This window comes from Trachurus trachurus (genome assembly GCF_905171665.1).
Source record: "Trachurus trachurus genome assembly, chromosome: 4".
Lineage (NCBI taxonomy): Eukaryota > Metazoa > Chordata > Actinopteri > Carangiformes > Carangidae > Trachurus > Trachurus trachurus.
Window position 1 is genome coordinate 24,469,656 of NC_139898.1, and position 12,948 is coordinate 24,482,603.

Genomic DNA, 12,948 nt, shown 5'->3' on the forward strand with positions numbered 1-12,948 from the left:
TTGCCTGTTTCAGATGGGACAGCGCAGCAGAGAGGAAGCGGTTAGTGCCTCTGATGGGATAATAATCTATTACTGGTGTCAGGGATATTACCATGTGCTCCTTGTGGAGGTGGAATAAACAAACTCTCAACACCAGCACTGACTCAGATTTACGCTCCTTTAACAAACCGAACCCCCCAAATTCAAAACAGCATATTATCTAAAAAACTGCTTTTCATGTTTTTTATCATGCTCTTTTACTTTTCCTTTGCATTCATGAGCTTTTAACTATTCTTTTCTGACTCAAGCCAGTATGAAAACTGAGTAGTAGAATAACGCATCCAAAAATTTGAATACAGCACAGGGAAAAGTCATTTTAGGAGCCATTTGGATAGAGGATGGCTGGGTTACATGCATTTTTCTGTAAGACCTGTTGTCAGGTATTGTCTTTAAGACTGTCAGCAAACTGTCAACATAATGAAGATCATATTTCGTGTGGATGTCTGTTTTACAAATCTCTCACTCTTTTGCAGTAATTAAGGATTGAAGTGACATGTTTATATCTGCATTTTGTACAACCCAGACTCCTCCTGCTTTGAAGTCTCCCTATTTTACCCCTCGGTTTCTTCTATATATTTTTCTTTCCATCTCTTATTACAGTTTGTCTCCTTCTATGTTTCTTCTCTTGCTGTTATTCCTCGCCCCACTCCCCCCTTGCATCTTTTACCCCGCCTGACTTCGCCTTGTCATCTAATGACCTAGGTTTACCCTGCAGCAACAGAGCTAACAACAAGCTTGATTTTAAAACCACCACAAATTGAAGTTGTGATGGAAAATTCTCACCACAACCTGAGAAAAGAGAGACAGACCACCAGGCAGTTTAACCTCCATGAGCCGAGGCCCTGCCTCTCCTGTTTCACTTCTCTTGATCCAATTGGATGTGTCTCGGGACGGTGGGCCGCAAAAACCACTGATCTCTATTAATTGAACTCATGAGTTCAAATGATCACACAGAGTCCTACACGCACACATACATGCTGGGACCCAACTGATGCACACACACCACACGCAGCCGTGTAATTCCTCCCAGATGAATGGCCTGATGGCGAGCATGTTCCAGAGGCAGACGACAGCTCTGAGCCACCAGTCATCTATCCGACTGGTAACTGGTGCCGCAGACAGAACACAGAGGAAGATGCAACCCGAGTGGAAGTCTTAATTAAGTAAGTGTGTGTGTGTGTAAATTCATGGATGTCATTTATGAGGATGTGTGGTTTTGCGGCTCTTCTTGCAGCCAAAGAAACACGGCGACCTTGCAGCGAATTAAAATCTCCTGCCTGTGTGTATGTATGTTTAACTGTGTATTTACTTGTGCACATGAGTTCATGGTTTTTGGTCAGTAAAAGCAACACATATGTACTGCTCATTTCATTGTGTATAATGATGTTCAATGCAAACCTCTGAGACATGTTCATATACAGCTTTGACTCAACCCAGAATATCCAATAACCATTGTGGTCGACCAAAGACTTAGGGAGAGATCTGTCAACATAAACCATCTATATATTATCCCTACATGCTAACATGAACCACAGAAATAGTACAGAACTGTATGATAACTTAAACTTGGAAACAAATGCTTTACAAAGCTCCATTTCCATCTGGTGAGGAGAACAGCGTGGTGAGAAGCAACGATCGCAGTGCACCCAACAAAGATGTCTATTCTTAAAGCAGATATCAGCTTCACGGCCGTTTCGGCTAATGCTGCGTTCAAGGCAGGCTTTTGAAACCGTAAGTTACAGCTTCAAGTCACAACTACGACTTGGTAGCGTTCCAGGTAACCCGTAGCTCGTGTTTTTACCATCCTGTTGTCTGTGAAAGTTCCCTATAACGGCCACTCGTAACTTCCGACCCGTGAACTCGTACCAGATCGAACTGGTATGACTTCACAGGAAGGAAAAACACAAAGTACGAGTTTCTTTGAACGCACCATGAGTTAGCAGCCCCCGCCCTTGTCAGGCATCAATTGGTCCTCGTGCTACGTCACCACATTCACGCGCATCCCTTGGCTGCACACACAGCCCTTCATGCCGTTCTCTCTCCTCATTGGATAACACTTGTATCCCACAAGGAAAATTTTCTCCTCGGGTTACAGCAGAGCAGAGTGACGGAGAGACTCGTGTTTAGGCTGAAATACTTCATGTAAGTGATTGCTGACGGAAAATAGGACTATTTAGGACTTATATTAACAAAAACATTCCACTGATATCTGCTTTAATGATTCACATAAACACTGTCACACGTGAGCGTCCAAAACCTTTAGTCTAGTTGTCACCAGGAAAAACATAAAAAGGGAGACTTGAACGTAATCTGTCTCTGTGGTTGGGCGACGGCCTAGACGTCCTGTCCTGAATACGAGAAACAGGAGGAAAATGCAAAAGAAGAGGGCGAAAGTAATAGGATAACTTAATGCTGAAAATAAGAGAAGAGATTCCCATCTACTAAGAGGAATAACCACAGTATGTCGACTGGCTTTATGATGATGCTCGGTTTTTATCAGATATACATTATATCTGCATGTTAGGAGAGAAAAGATAATACCTGTCTGTTGCCAAGCAGCAAAGAAGAAGTATATTATACGCTGTCCTTAAATTGATCCTTGAATTTGAGGGAATTGTGCCTGGAAAGTCCTGATAAAGTCTTTAAATTTGATCTTTAAGAAGGTGTGGGTACTCTGAATATTATGTTTTACTATAAGGGAGCCACACTAAAGTTGATCAATTCTAATTGTTTTTTTTTTTTTTTACTTTTACTTTTAACTAATTAAGCTGAGATACTTGTCTTGTACTTCCTTACTTAATATAAGACTGTTGGGTGTAGAAAGCATCATATGCTGCACAGTTTGTAAAGACTTTGGTGGTGTTTGATTTTGGCTTGTAGAGATAAAACTGACTTTGGGACTTTGGGAGAGATCAAGTGCCACGTGGAGGTATGATGACTCCTTTTTTTCCCTTCCTATTCAAGTCTGAAATATCATGAATCAAGAAGCTAAAATCTGGTTTGTGTTAAGATTATCATACACAGTACTTTTTTTGCAGACGCATTTTGGTGCCATATGCCAGTTTTTTCAAATGAGAACTCATTGACCCAGACGCAGTGAGGATGAACACAGTGTCAATTAACTTTAGGAGACTTCTGGTCTATTTTATGATGAACTTTTCTTGTCTTTTCTCTGCTCAGCACTCATTCTACACTGATTGATAGCAGGGTTTCTGGGTCAAGCTTCCTTAACCTCTTCATCAACTTCACCCGTGGTGGCAAACGGTCAAAAAACACCAAAGCGAACAAATCGTGGTCGTAACTCCTGGTGACGCCTCCTGCAACAACAACATCTTATATGACCAAACTGCTTACAAAACTGACCCGACCCCAGATAGGTTGTGCTGTGCAACGCCCTCTTTACCTGTAATACAAATACTACATATTTCACTACCTTGACAACATGTGAAGGGTGGAGGACTGGAGAGGAGGATGAAAAAGACAAAGCTGAGGCTTTTAGAGAGGCACCAGGTGTTTTATCTCTGAATGCCTCTGATTGAAAGAGCAAAGACCAGCAGAGACAGCAAAACCTCCTGAGAAATCTGCTGTCATTGAGGTTTCTACATATGGTCTCCATTGTAGAAATAAAAGCCAAAACCCTGAGAGTTGGACAGGATTGATCATATGATTCACTCTTAGAAAAAAAATTACGTTTGAATCAAATGTGGCCTTTTTAATTGCAGGGATTATATTAATTTACGCTAAAAGTTAAGTATAAGGTTTGAAAAAATGAATGACAACAACCTCAATATTACAACCACAAGACTGCATAGCTCATGACCACACATTTTATGACTGATGGCGGTGTAATAATCCCAGACTGCTCAAAAGTGACTGGGCGGCGTTTTTTGGTTCAGCCTTTGGTGCCTCTTTTGTTTTACTGAGGAAATTCTAATTGTGCGTGTTGAAGCAGCCGGAGGAAACCTCAGATGCAGCAGATCTGCACTGTCGACCACACACAAATGCACGCTCAGATGTCTGAGGCGGCGATTTTCGACCTCTCGCAGCTCGCTCTCATCTCCTCAGGTATGTTGCAAATATCAAAATTCAAGTTACTGTATGTATATGGGAAGGAAGGTTTTTTTTTAGCCTTTTGAGCTGACGATGACCGTTTTTTTTTCAAAATAAGCTTTGGTTTCACACTCAAATGTGTGATATTGACAATGATTTACTGTCTGTACAAGGATTTTTGGAACAAGAAAGGAGTGTCATTGCAAATGTGGGTAATACTAATCTAAAGTGGTCTTCATGAGACACAACTTCAACCAACGCATAAGGCAAGTGTCCTCTGCCCCCCCAGAGGCAGGGGCAGCAGCAGAGGGCACTGAGGACTCTGGCCTTCAGCCTTGCAGCCTGTAATTCAGTTTCCCTCAACATTCGTCAGGTTCAGACACATTTAAAAACCATAAAGGCCGCAATGTCAGGTTTGTTATTGCATGTCAACTTCTACTCCTCGCTTCTATGTATATTTATGGCCTTTCTTCTGGTGCAAACGTAGGAACATGTCACCAGTTGTCGAGCCTTTCAGGAAATAATTCAGCGCTGCTACTACACAGCGGGTTCCTCTGGGTTTGGAGGGGACAACAGGCGTGGGCGTTGTGAAGAAAGAGAGAAATGAGAAGCACAGCACAACAAATGGCACAGAGGTACAATGTTTCTTGCACACTTACAGACAGCATCTCGGAGACTTGGCTCGCCACCAACCAGCTGAACAGTCAATGTTAAATAATCAATCTTTCTGACAGAACAACATTCCTGCTGTTAAAACTATTCAACTGCACCAAATAAAGCCTTTGTCCACTGTGGCGCACACAGTACATACCGTCACTAAAAAACCTTTGCTCACATATGAGAACCTGGGGTCCTGCACTGATAAGATCATTAACATTTTACACGAATGCAATGTCCTGCTCGGAAAGGTCTTGTGTGTAATATAAAGCTCGGCAGGTAGAAGGATTTTAATTAAAGCAGCAGTTTTTGGCCACTTGGAGGCAGCATAACAAGCTATAATCACAACACTGACATATTAACACCTTATAAAGTTGTTGTGGGGAATGTGTCAGCAAACAATGCGCTATTTACACATCTAACTATGGAACATTAACACCCATTTAGGAGAATATCTCTGGACAAATAACATTTACATCACATATTTATATACATGTATTAGCTCTATTTTGGTCTCCACCTCCTGCTGAGAGCGGCTTATTGATTCAAGATGTTCACCTTCTAGTTGCTAACTTTGTTTATATATAATGTAGTGCTAGAAAGATAGTGTACATTGTGATTATCCCGGCATGCTGTCTGGAAAGAAAACCAAAAGAAAGAGTTGACAGATGCCATAAAGCTCTGTAATACCCAGAGGAACTAGAAACATTGGATAATTAGTGACTTCTTTCATATTTTTCACAATCATTTGATCCACTACAAATAAGCTGAATAATGAAAATACAATAAGTCAAGCAAAAGAAAATATACTTTTTTTGGACACACAGATACAAACAATAGATGCTATCCAGCTGTTCTCCTGCACATACAGCCCCGTGTGTGTTAAAAGAATAATCCAACTCAAGTAAATGCTTCCTTGTGACTGTAAACAATGAAATGTGACTCTAAACACACACGTGTTTCAACTAAAGTGTAAATGAACGGCTTGCACAGTAAAGTAAAAAATAAAATAAAAAACCTTGGAAAACACAGCCAACATGAGGTCATGCCATACCAAAACCATGGGAATGTTCAACTTTGGCACCGCATCTATAGACATAAATCTAATTCGCTCATAATGAGTCCTCCAGACACCAAAAGTATGATGTAAAACAATGACTGAATGAATCTGTGTAAAAAAAATCCCTTCAGAAAAATGTTTCCTTAATAACACTGTCTAGACATCAATCTGTAGAGTCCAAATTGACTATAAAAACACTAGTTTGAGGAAAGCCCTTGTTGAAGGGGCAACAGTAAAAGAGCTGAGGTTGCTGCTTATTATTATGAGTAATAAAGCTAAAAAAAAAAAAAAAAATGCTGACTGGCAAATACTGACATACAACATAGTGTAGGCATGTCTGCAGCTGGTATAGCTGGCAGTGAGCAGCTGGAAACCATCCACTTGGATTCTAGGGCAATGAGTTTGAGAGAGCGGTTTAGAGCCAAAACCTTTGTTGTAGAGAGGCATAAAAAAAAATGGGTCAATGTGTTATTCATAATTTTATATTTTATTTCTGAATGTGTTGGTTCTGTAGTCACAACACAGAATTGGACACAGCAAACTGCACGAACAGCATTTCAAGAGCTGAGCTGCTCCCCACCAACAACAAAAAAAAAAAAAGAAAAGCGGCCAGTGGCAGCTGTTATCAAAATCACCTGACTCGCCTCGGGTGCTCAGCTCTCCGAAGTAAATGGACTTGGAGTGACTGGCTGCTGCTTATGCTGTGTGGACACATGGTAAGAGTTAGGGATAGGTCAGGTAAACATGTCTGCCCCTGGACAGGAAAAACACATCTCAGGCGTGCAGCAACAATTCATTTTTGACACATGATGCAAGCTGAGAAAATACACCGATTGACAGCAGTCAGATTCCTCTGTGATAAATAAACATGTCAACATGAATCATCTTCCTCTGTCTTCAGACGTTTACGGCTGAAAAACTGCATCTTACATTTCTTTTGTTTGTTTATCTTTTATGCCCCCAGTGTGACTTCTTGTCTTATCTTTCACTTCTGTTCCGTGTTCAGATCTTCTCCATCCTCAGATGGGACAACGCGCCGCTACACAAACAAAACACCAGCCACTGAAAGGTCGAGAGGGTATCAACGAGAGCCCAGACAGCCATGTCAAAGAGCCCCGAAGGTCACAACCGGGGTACGTGAACCCTCGGGACCTCGGGAGAAGGCTCGGAATTCACCAGAGGTTGGAAAACAAATCCAAAGCTTAGAGTTAGGAAGAAAAAAAAGGACCTAACATGGTCCGAGAGGAAGGAGGAGCAGAAACCTTTGATGCCTCTTGAATGGTTCATTCATTCCCAAATGGATCCATGTCAGCCGGTGCAGCGGAGGGTCAACTAACTACCTGTGGCTTTTCTTAAAACAGTAACAACATCCTTTATCCATAATTAGCCTTGGAATCTGTAAAGATGTCGATGTGCAAGATGAAAGGTGGACGACCCCTGAGTGCGGATTACACAAAGCTACATGCACTGTGTGCTAAGAGCACCTGGGGGCAGTTCAGAAGGTGCGTGCACAGCCCTAAAAATTAAAGGCCATTTTAATATTCCAGGGCAGGTCTATTAGGACATGAAACACGCAGACAAACAATGCAGCCGGCCACACTCTGCTCCCTTCCTCTAATTCTCCACAACCTCCACCTCTCTCCTTTGGCATTCCTGCCTAATAGCATCATTATTGACTCTGTCCAGCTAAACGCAGGCTCCTTGTAATCTCACATGGGCGGGGCAATTCAGACAACATAACTGCTGCTCTAGATAGACAGAAACAAAGGGGGAAATGGGATGGTAGGAAAAGGACACTGAACACCAACAAAGTGGGATGAGCGTCTTTGATCACGCTGGAGAGATAGAAGCTATCTCGCCAAACCCTCCACACCCTGGGACTCAGTCCATCTCCTAACTAAAGAGGACTGTCAGGAAAAAGGCCACTAGACACCAATAAATCAGAAGGAGAACGCCAAGATGTCAGAAACTGGAGTGAATTTTGAAACGTCCAGATCTTAAACTTGAACTGTTCTTGAAAGGAACAAGCTGATGTTACTCAACAAGCCTGTCTCAGGTCGGCTTGTGCCTTTTTTTTTTTATACAGAAGAAGGTGTTAGGAGGATGTTGTCAACACTCTGACTCAGTAGATCAGTACTGTGGGTATTTTATGCTTCAAATAGAGGTTTTGACAGCAGAGAAAAAATGATAACAGAGAGTGAGGTTTGAGAGAGAAGGGAAAAGAAACCCAGACTCAAACCAAAAGATGTTGCAGCCTTCACCAAGGCACCTCTACGGAAACGAAGACCAGGTTTAAATTAGGGATGTACCAGTTGCAAAAGTCTGGGCTAATACTGATACAGATGTTTAAAATAACAATTTGGCCTGGTCGATGCTGGTACCAGTGTTTTGTTGTTTGTTTTTCTCTGTTGTCTATTCCTATTTTGTGTAAAGGAAACAAAGAAATCTTCATTACTCACAAAAAAACCCAAACATTTTCACTCACTTAACTTTAACAAATTGAACATGCACGAGCCCTCTGGCGTCTCGGCAGAGTCACGTCCCCTCAAATAAGAAAAAAAAAGGCTTCTCCTCCGAGTCATCACCACGATATGCCACATAGCAGATAAACATCAGCCACATCAGTATTTTCCGATGGCCGATGGCAGTCAATAAGGCAAATATCATTATATTCAGTTCGCATCTTCCATCGTTCCATAAAGATAAGAAAACCAAGGAGGGGAAAGTTTTCTCAAGTCTGTAACCCGACCTCAGTCCTAATGATCCAATGCTACCCTTATGTGCTATAACCCAATTATGTTACAGCACATAATTCAACCTGTACATAATCTATGTTGAATATGGGGGATTATATATGTTTACATTATTTGAGTTTATGTTCACGTCTCCTTTGTTCTGTCACTTAAAATTACAAGGTGCATCTAAAAAGAAAAATTTGACAGATTATATTTAATGTGGATGCAAACACTCTCAAATTAAAGCAGTGAGTCAGAGGGTGAACTTCATAGTCACTGCTCCATTTCAAGGCATCGCACTAAGCGCACAGCTAACACAACATAAAAGTGTCACTATACCCCAATGCCCTCTGACTGTACTGAACGGCGAGTTGTTTGAGGTCCCCCGCTGACCCACAGCACTGGGCTCTGACCCATCTCAACCTCAGCCAATTAAACACTCACACAAGCACATACAAGACACACACAAACACGCCCTCTCACAGCAAGGTAGTATTTACAAGGATGAGCATGTGTGTGTAAGGACGTCAGCAGACAGAGCCTTAAAGAAGGAAAAGGCAGAAGCCAAGCAGACAGTGGAAACACATTTTCACACGCATGCACTCGCATCTTATTCAACTCAATGTCAGTTCTTCAACTCCTGAAAGCATTTGGTTCGCATTTTGCGGAGCTTCTACATTCATGGTTAATTGGAAAGCTGAACGTTCAGACATTAGGCCTGGGATAAAAGTCCACATTTCCTGGCTTGGGAATGGCAGCAGTGTTGTGAAATAAAGTTTATTTGGCTATAAACTCTCAAATAAATGTTCCATATAAGACCGAGCGAGCCTGTTTTGCAGTACACCTTCAGCTAGCTCCTCCTCGGCCTAAAAAGACTGCAGATTCCTTAATGACAGATTACTCATCACCGTCTGGTCTGTCGCTGCAGCGGAGGAGATGTTCATGTTCACAGCTGTTCCTCAAACAGTCCAGGACGCTGCCTGTCACGGAGCCATTTCTCTCATGAAGCGAAAGCCATTTTCAAAAGTCACTGGGGTATAAAACGATAACACAACGGGGTAGCTGAAATTCAAGCCTTCCGCGGTTTCATTGGTGTGTTCTCAGACCGTAGTGCTAAGTACACAACCCCTGTGCCTCAGTAAAATGACTTGTGAAGTATCCTCTTGCTTTCTTTCTTTCTTTCTCTCCCTGCAGGATGGAGGAAAGGTGGGGGGGGGGGCTTCCTGACTGATCTTCCCACACAAGCCTGACCCCAATATCCAGGCATCCTCCTGACACTCTCGCTTCACACACACACACAACACACACAGACAGGCATGTGCACAACACAGGCCGGCAGAAACGCAGATACACAAACACACACTCTAGTGTTTACTGTGTCAGATTGCAGTGTAAATAAGGGGGGAAGCTCCGGGGCCTCTGATTCAAAAGGAGCCAAATCAAACAGGGACTGCGTTATCGTACTGGGTCGGATGGAAAGTGGGGGGGGGGAGAAAAAAAAATGGATCTGTGTGTCAGAATGAAACAAAGCCTAAATTAAAGTCCTTATGATAACAAAACTGATTCTCTCCAAGGAGTTTGGGATGTTGTTGGAGAGGGACAAAAAGCGAGAGAGGGAGCGACAGGGGGCAGAACAACATTTGGGGAAATGTTCAGCTACCCCCTGTCTGCAAAGTGTGCTGTGCTAATCATTCCTCTATCCCCCCGAGGCGCTCGGAGAACACATTCTGACATCCTCGTTAACTTTTTAAGAAGCAAATGAACGTCACTTGGCGGTCAGGGGGACAAACACGAAGACAGACAGGCAGTTTGTTAAAAAAAAAAAAAAAAAAGGGGAAGTCAACACTGGGGTTCTGTTTCAGTTTCAGTTTACAGGAACGGGAGGAATCAGATAGTTATACTCCGAGCTCTGGAGTTAAATACAAGTTATAATCACAGTATTCTTTCACCACTACAGTATCACTTCGTCCAATGCACAATGCATCACAGCTCTTTTATCATCTGCTAATGATCTGAGATTTACTTTCCCTCCCGAGGCCCCACAATAATGAATTCATCATTTGTTACATTTGTGTATACTGAGAATATTTCTTTCTTTCTTCCTAACATAATTATTATTCTAGGCAGAGAGATGCTGGATTGAATTGATGATTGAGGAGTGGTGCCTCATAAGAATTTGTAACGCGCTGAAATTTTAGCAACGGAGAACAAACATCTGGAATAGGAATCTGTCTCTTCGCCACTCAGATCACCTCTGCTTATTCATCTCTTTCTCCTTTTTTCAGATCTCTTGGATCAGTTCGTGTCTACGGTTGCAGAGTTTAGCCGAGTAGATTTCAAACATACATATCTTGAAGCAATGCAGAGGATCAGTCCATGTAAAATGTTCTAAAAGTGTATTTTGGCAGGACATTACACAAATCCTATAAAACTGTGAGTCTTTGGCCAGAAATGATTGGGATAAGTGGTATCATAAAAAAAGATTTTTCCCTCGGTCGTGTCTAATTTCTGTCACTACCTGTCTCTGTTGACATTTATAAGATCTACAGAAGTGTTTCTGGAGAGCACTTTGCTGCGCACACACACACACCCTCTCTCAGCACACAGCAGCAGCATGTCCTCTTGCTCTCGCTGTTGAATGAGCATTTTTGCAGGTGGGCACCTTCTACTTCTCACCTCCAGATCAGTACACAAACTCACCCCTCACCTCCCCACCACATCATGGCATGACAGCAGCCTTTGATGGTGTTTTTGTAAGCAGGTGAGTGACCTCTACTCCCTCCCTCTCAGAAAATAGTAATTACAGAAACAACAAGAAAAAAAAATCCCTAAACAACATCTGGCCATTCAAATGTCAACTTCTGTAAAGCTTTGGTTCTCATGGTAAATAGAAATACTGATAACTTATTCAACATTTAATGTAATGGAATAGCTGTGACAGACTACTGGAGTGCTGCCCACGAAGACTCAGTTTCTACATAATGTGAATTATTTGTTTCATTAATGATTATTGAGGATTGGTCTACTTTTATAAGACGGTCTCCCAGGTTACTTTTAGCTATACACAGCCCAATGATACAGTATATTGCCTAGACATTAGTTGTCCAGAATGAGAGAGCACAGGGGTGATGATAATCATCAAGCTGCATTGCAAACCTAAAGCCACACACACTAACCCTGGCGGAATGCTAATGATAGTGACCGCCAGGCTGAACATCTGTGCGCTGAGACGAAATCCCCCCGAGTTCCTCCTCTGGAGGTGTGAGGGACATTAGGCACTCAAAGGGCGGATTGTGAGCAAACTATCACATTTCTCACTTTTCTGTGTGCTTTTGTTTTTCCACTGCAACGTGCAAACCCCCAAATAATCACAAAAACACGTGCACGCATTGTCACAGCAAATGAGCGTATAGGAGAGAAAAGTCAATAAGAGAGTGACCAGCACAGACTGAGACTTTCACTCGCCGTGTGGCACCGTGTGCTGTGCGTTTGTTACCTGGGTCATGGAAGGGAACCAGGGCAAAGTTATACAGGGGTCTCTGCGGTCTGCTCAGGGATGTCTCCAAAATCTTGGACGCTCCCTCGATGACCTGGACCAGGTCGTCGTACATGGAGCCGGTCACATCAAAGACGAACGCCAGGGTTGATGCGCCCTCCGGGATGTCCTCCTTCGTGGCCGCGGTCCCTGCGTCCTGGCCGGCGGACAACGCCACTGACAGCGCAAGGGACAGCCACACCAGTCTGGAGCCCATTTCAGACCCAAGACTCCTCTCAGACGCAGTTTGTGTCTGTGGTGTTTTCTTCTCGGATCCTCAAGGTGAATCTCCAGCTAACGGCAGAGACATCAGGCTCTTGAAAATGGACTGAAAAACTTTTAACAAAGGGCGCAAAGCCAAGCCAGAGAAGTGCAATAAAGAAATCCTTTGTTGCTTTTTTTTTTTTTTTTTTAGTGCACTTTTCGTGTGCCTCTGTTTGGTGTCTTCGGTATAGTTTGCGTTGCACAGAAGTCGCAGCCTCTCACCTCAGTGCGAGCTGAAGCCTCTGAGGTGCCTGTCTGTCGCTGCAGCAGAGCCTGCTGTGCTGTGTGCTGGATCTGCAGAGTCAGGAGTCGGAGCTCGCTCAGGCTCAGCTCTGTCATACAAAGACCACCTCTCAGCTGGCCACAAAGTCTCCGAGGCGCAAAATACCCCCATGCAGAATAGCAGGGCTCTGATTGGATGAGATGCTTTGGGTCACTTGGAGCGACTGTGCGTAAATTTACTTCAGTCACGTTACACAACAAAGGCGTTATTACAAGAAATAAAAACATCTGCAGCTCTTCTGTTTCCCATGATCAGATTATCTACAGTCATTAGTGATTGAGTTACGCACCTGTTGCATCTCCCACAGGTATGAACGCAGCGATGA

General features: G+C 42.9%; 1 protein-coding gene across 1 annotated transcript in view; it reads right to left on the reverse strand.

The window, feature by feature from the left end:
* The window catches only part of hmcn1 (hemicentin 1), a gene marked incomplete at its 5' end in the record, with an annotated part of 85,377 nt that extends 73,084 nt beyond the window's left edge, over nt 1–12,293 (reverse strand). The window contains one exon of the mRNA XM_083970616.1: nt 12,038–12,293. Coding sequence (XP_083826742.1) covers nt 12,038–12,293 — 256 coding nt within the window. The remainder of the gene's footprint in view (nt 1–12,037) is intronic.
* Between the last annotated feature and the right edge of the window lie 655 nt (nt 12,294–12,948).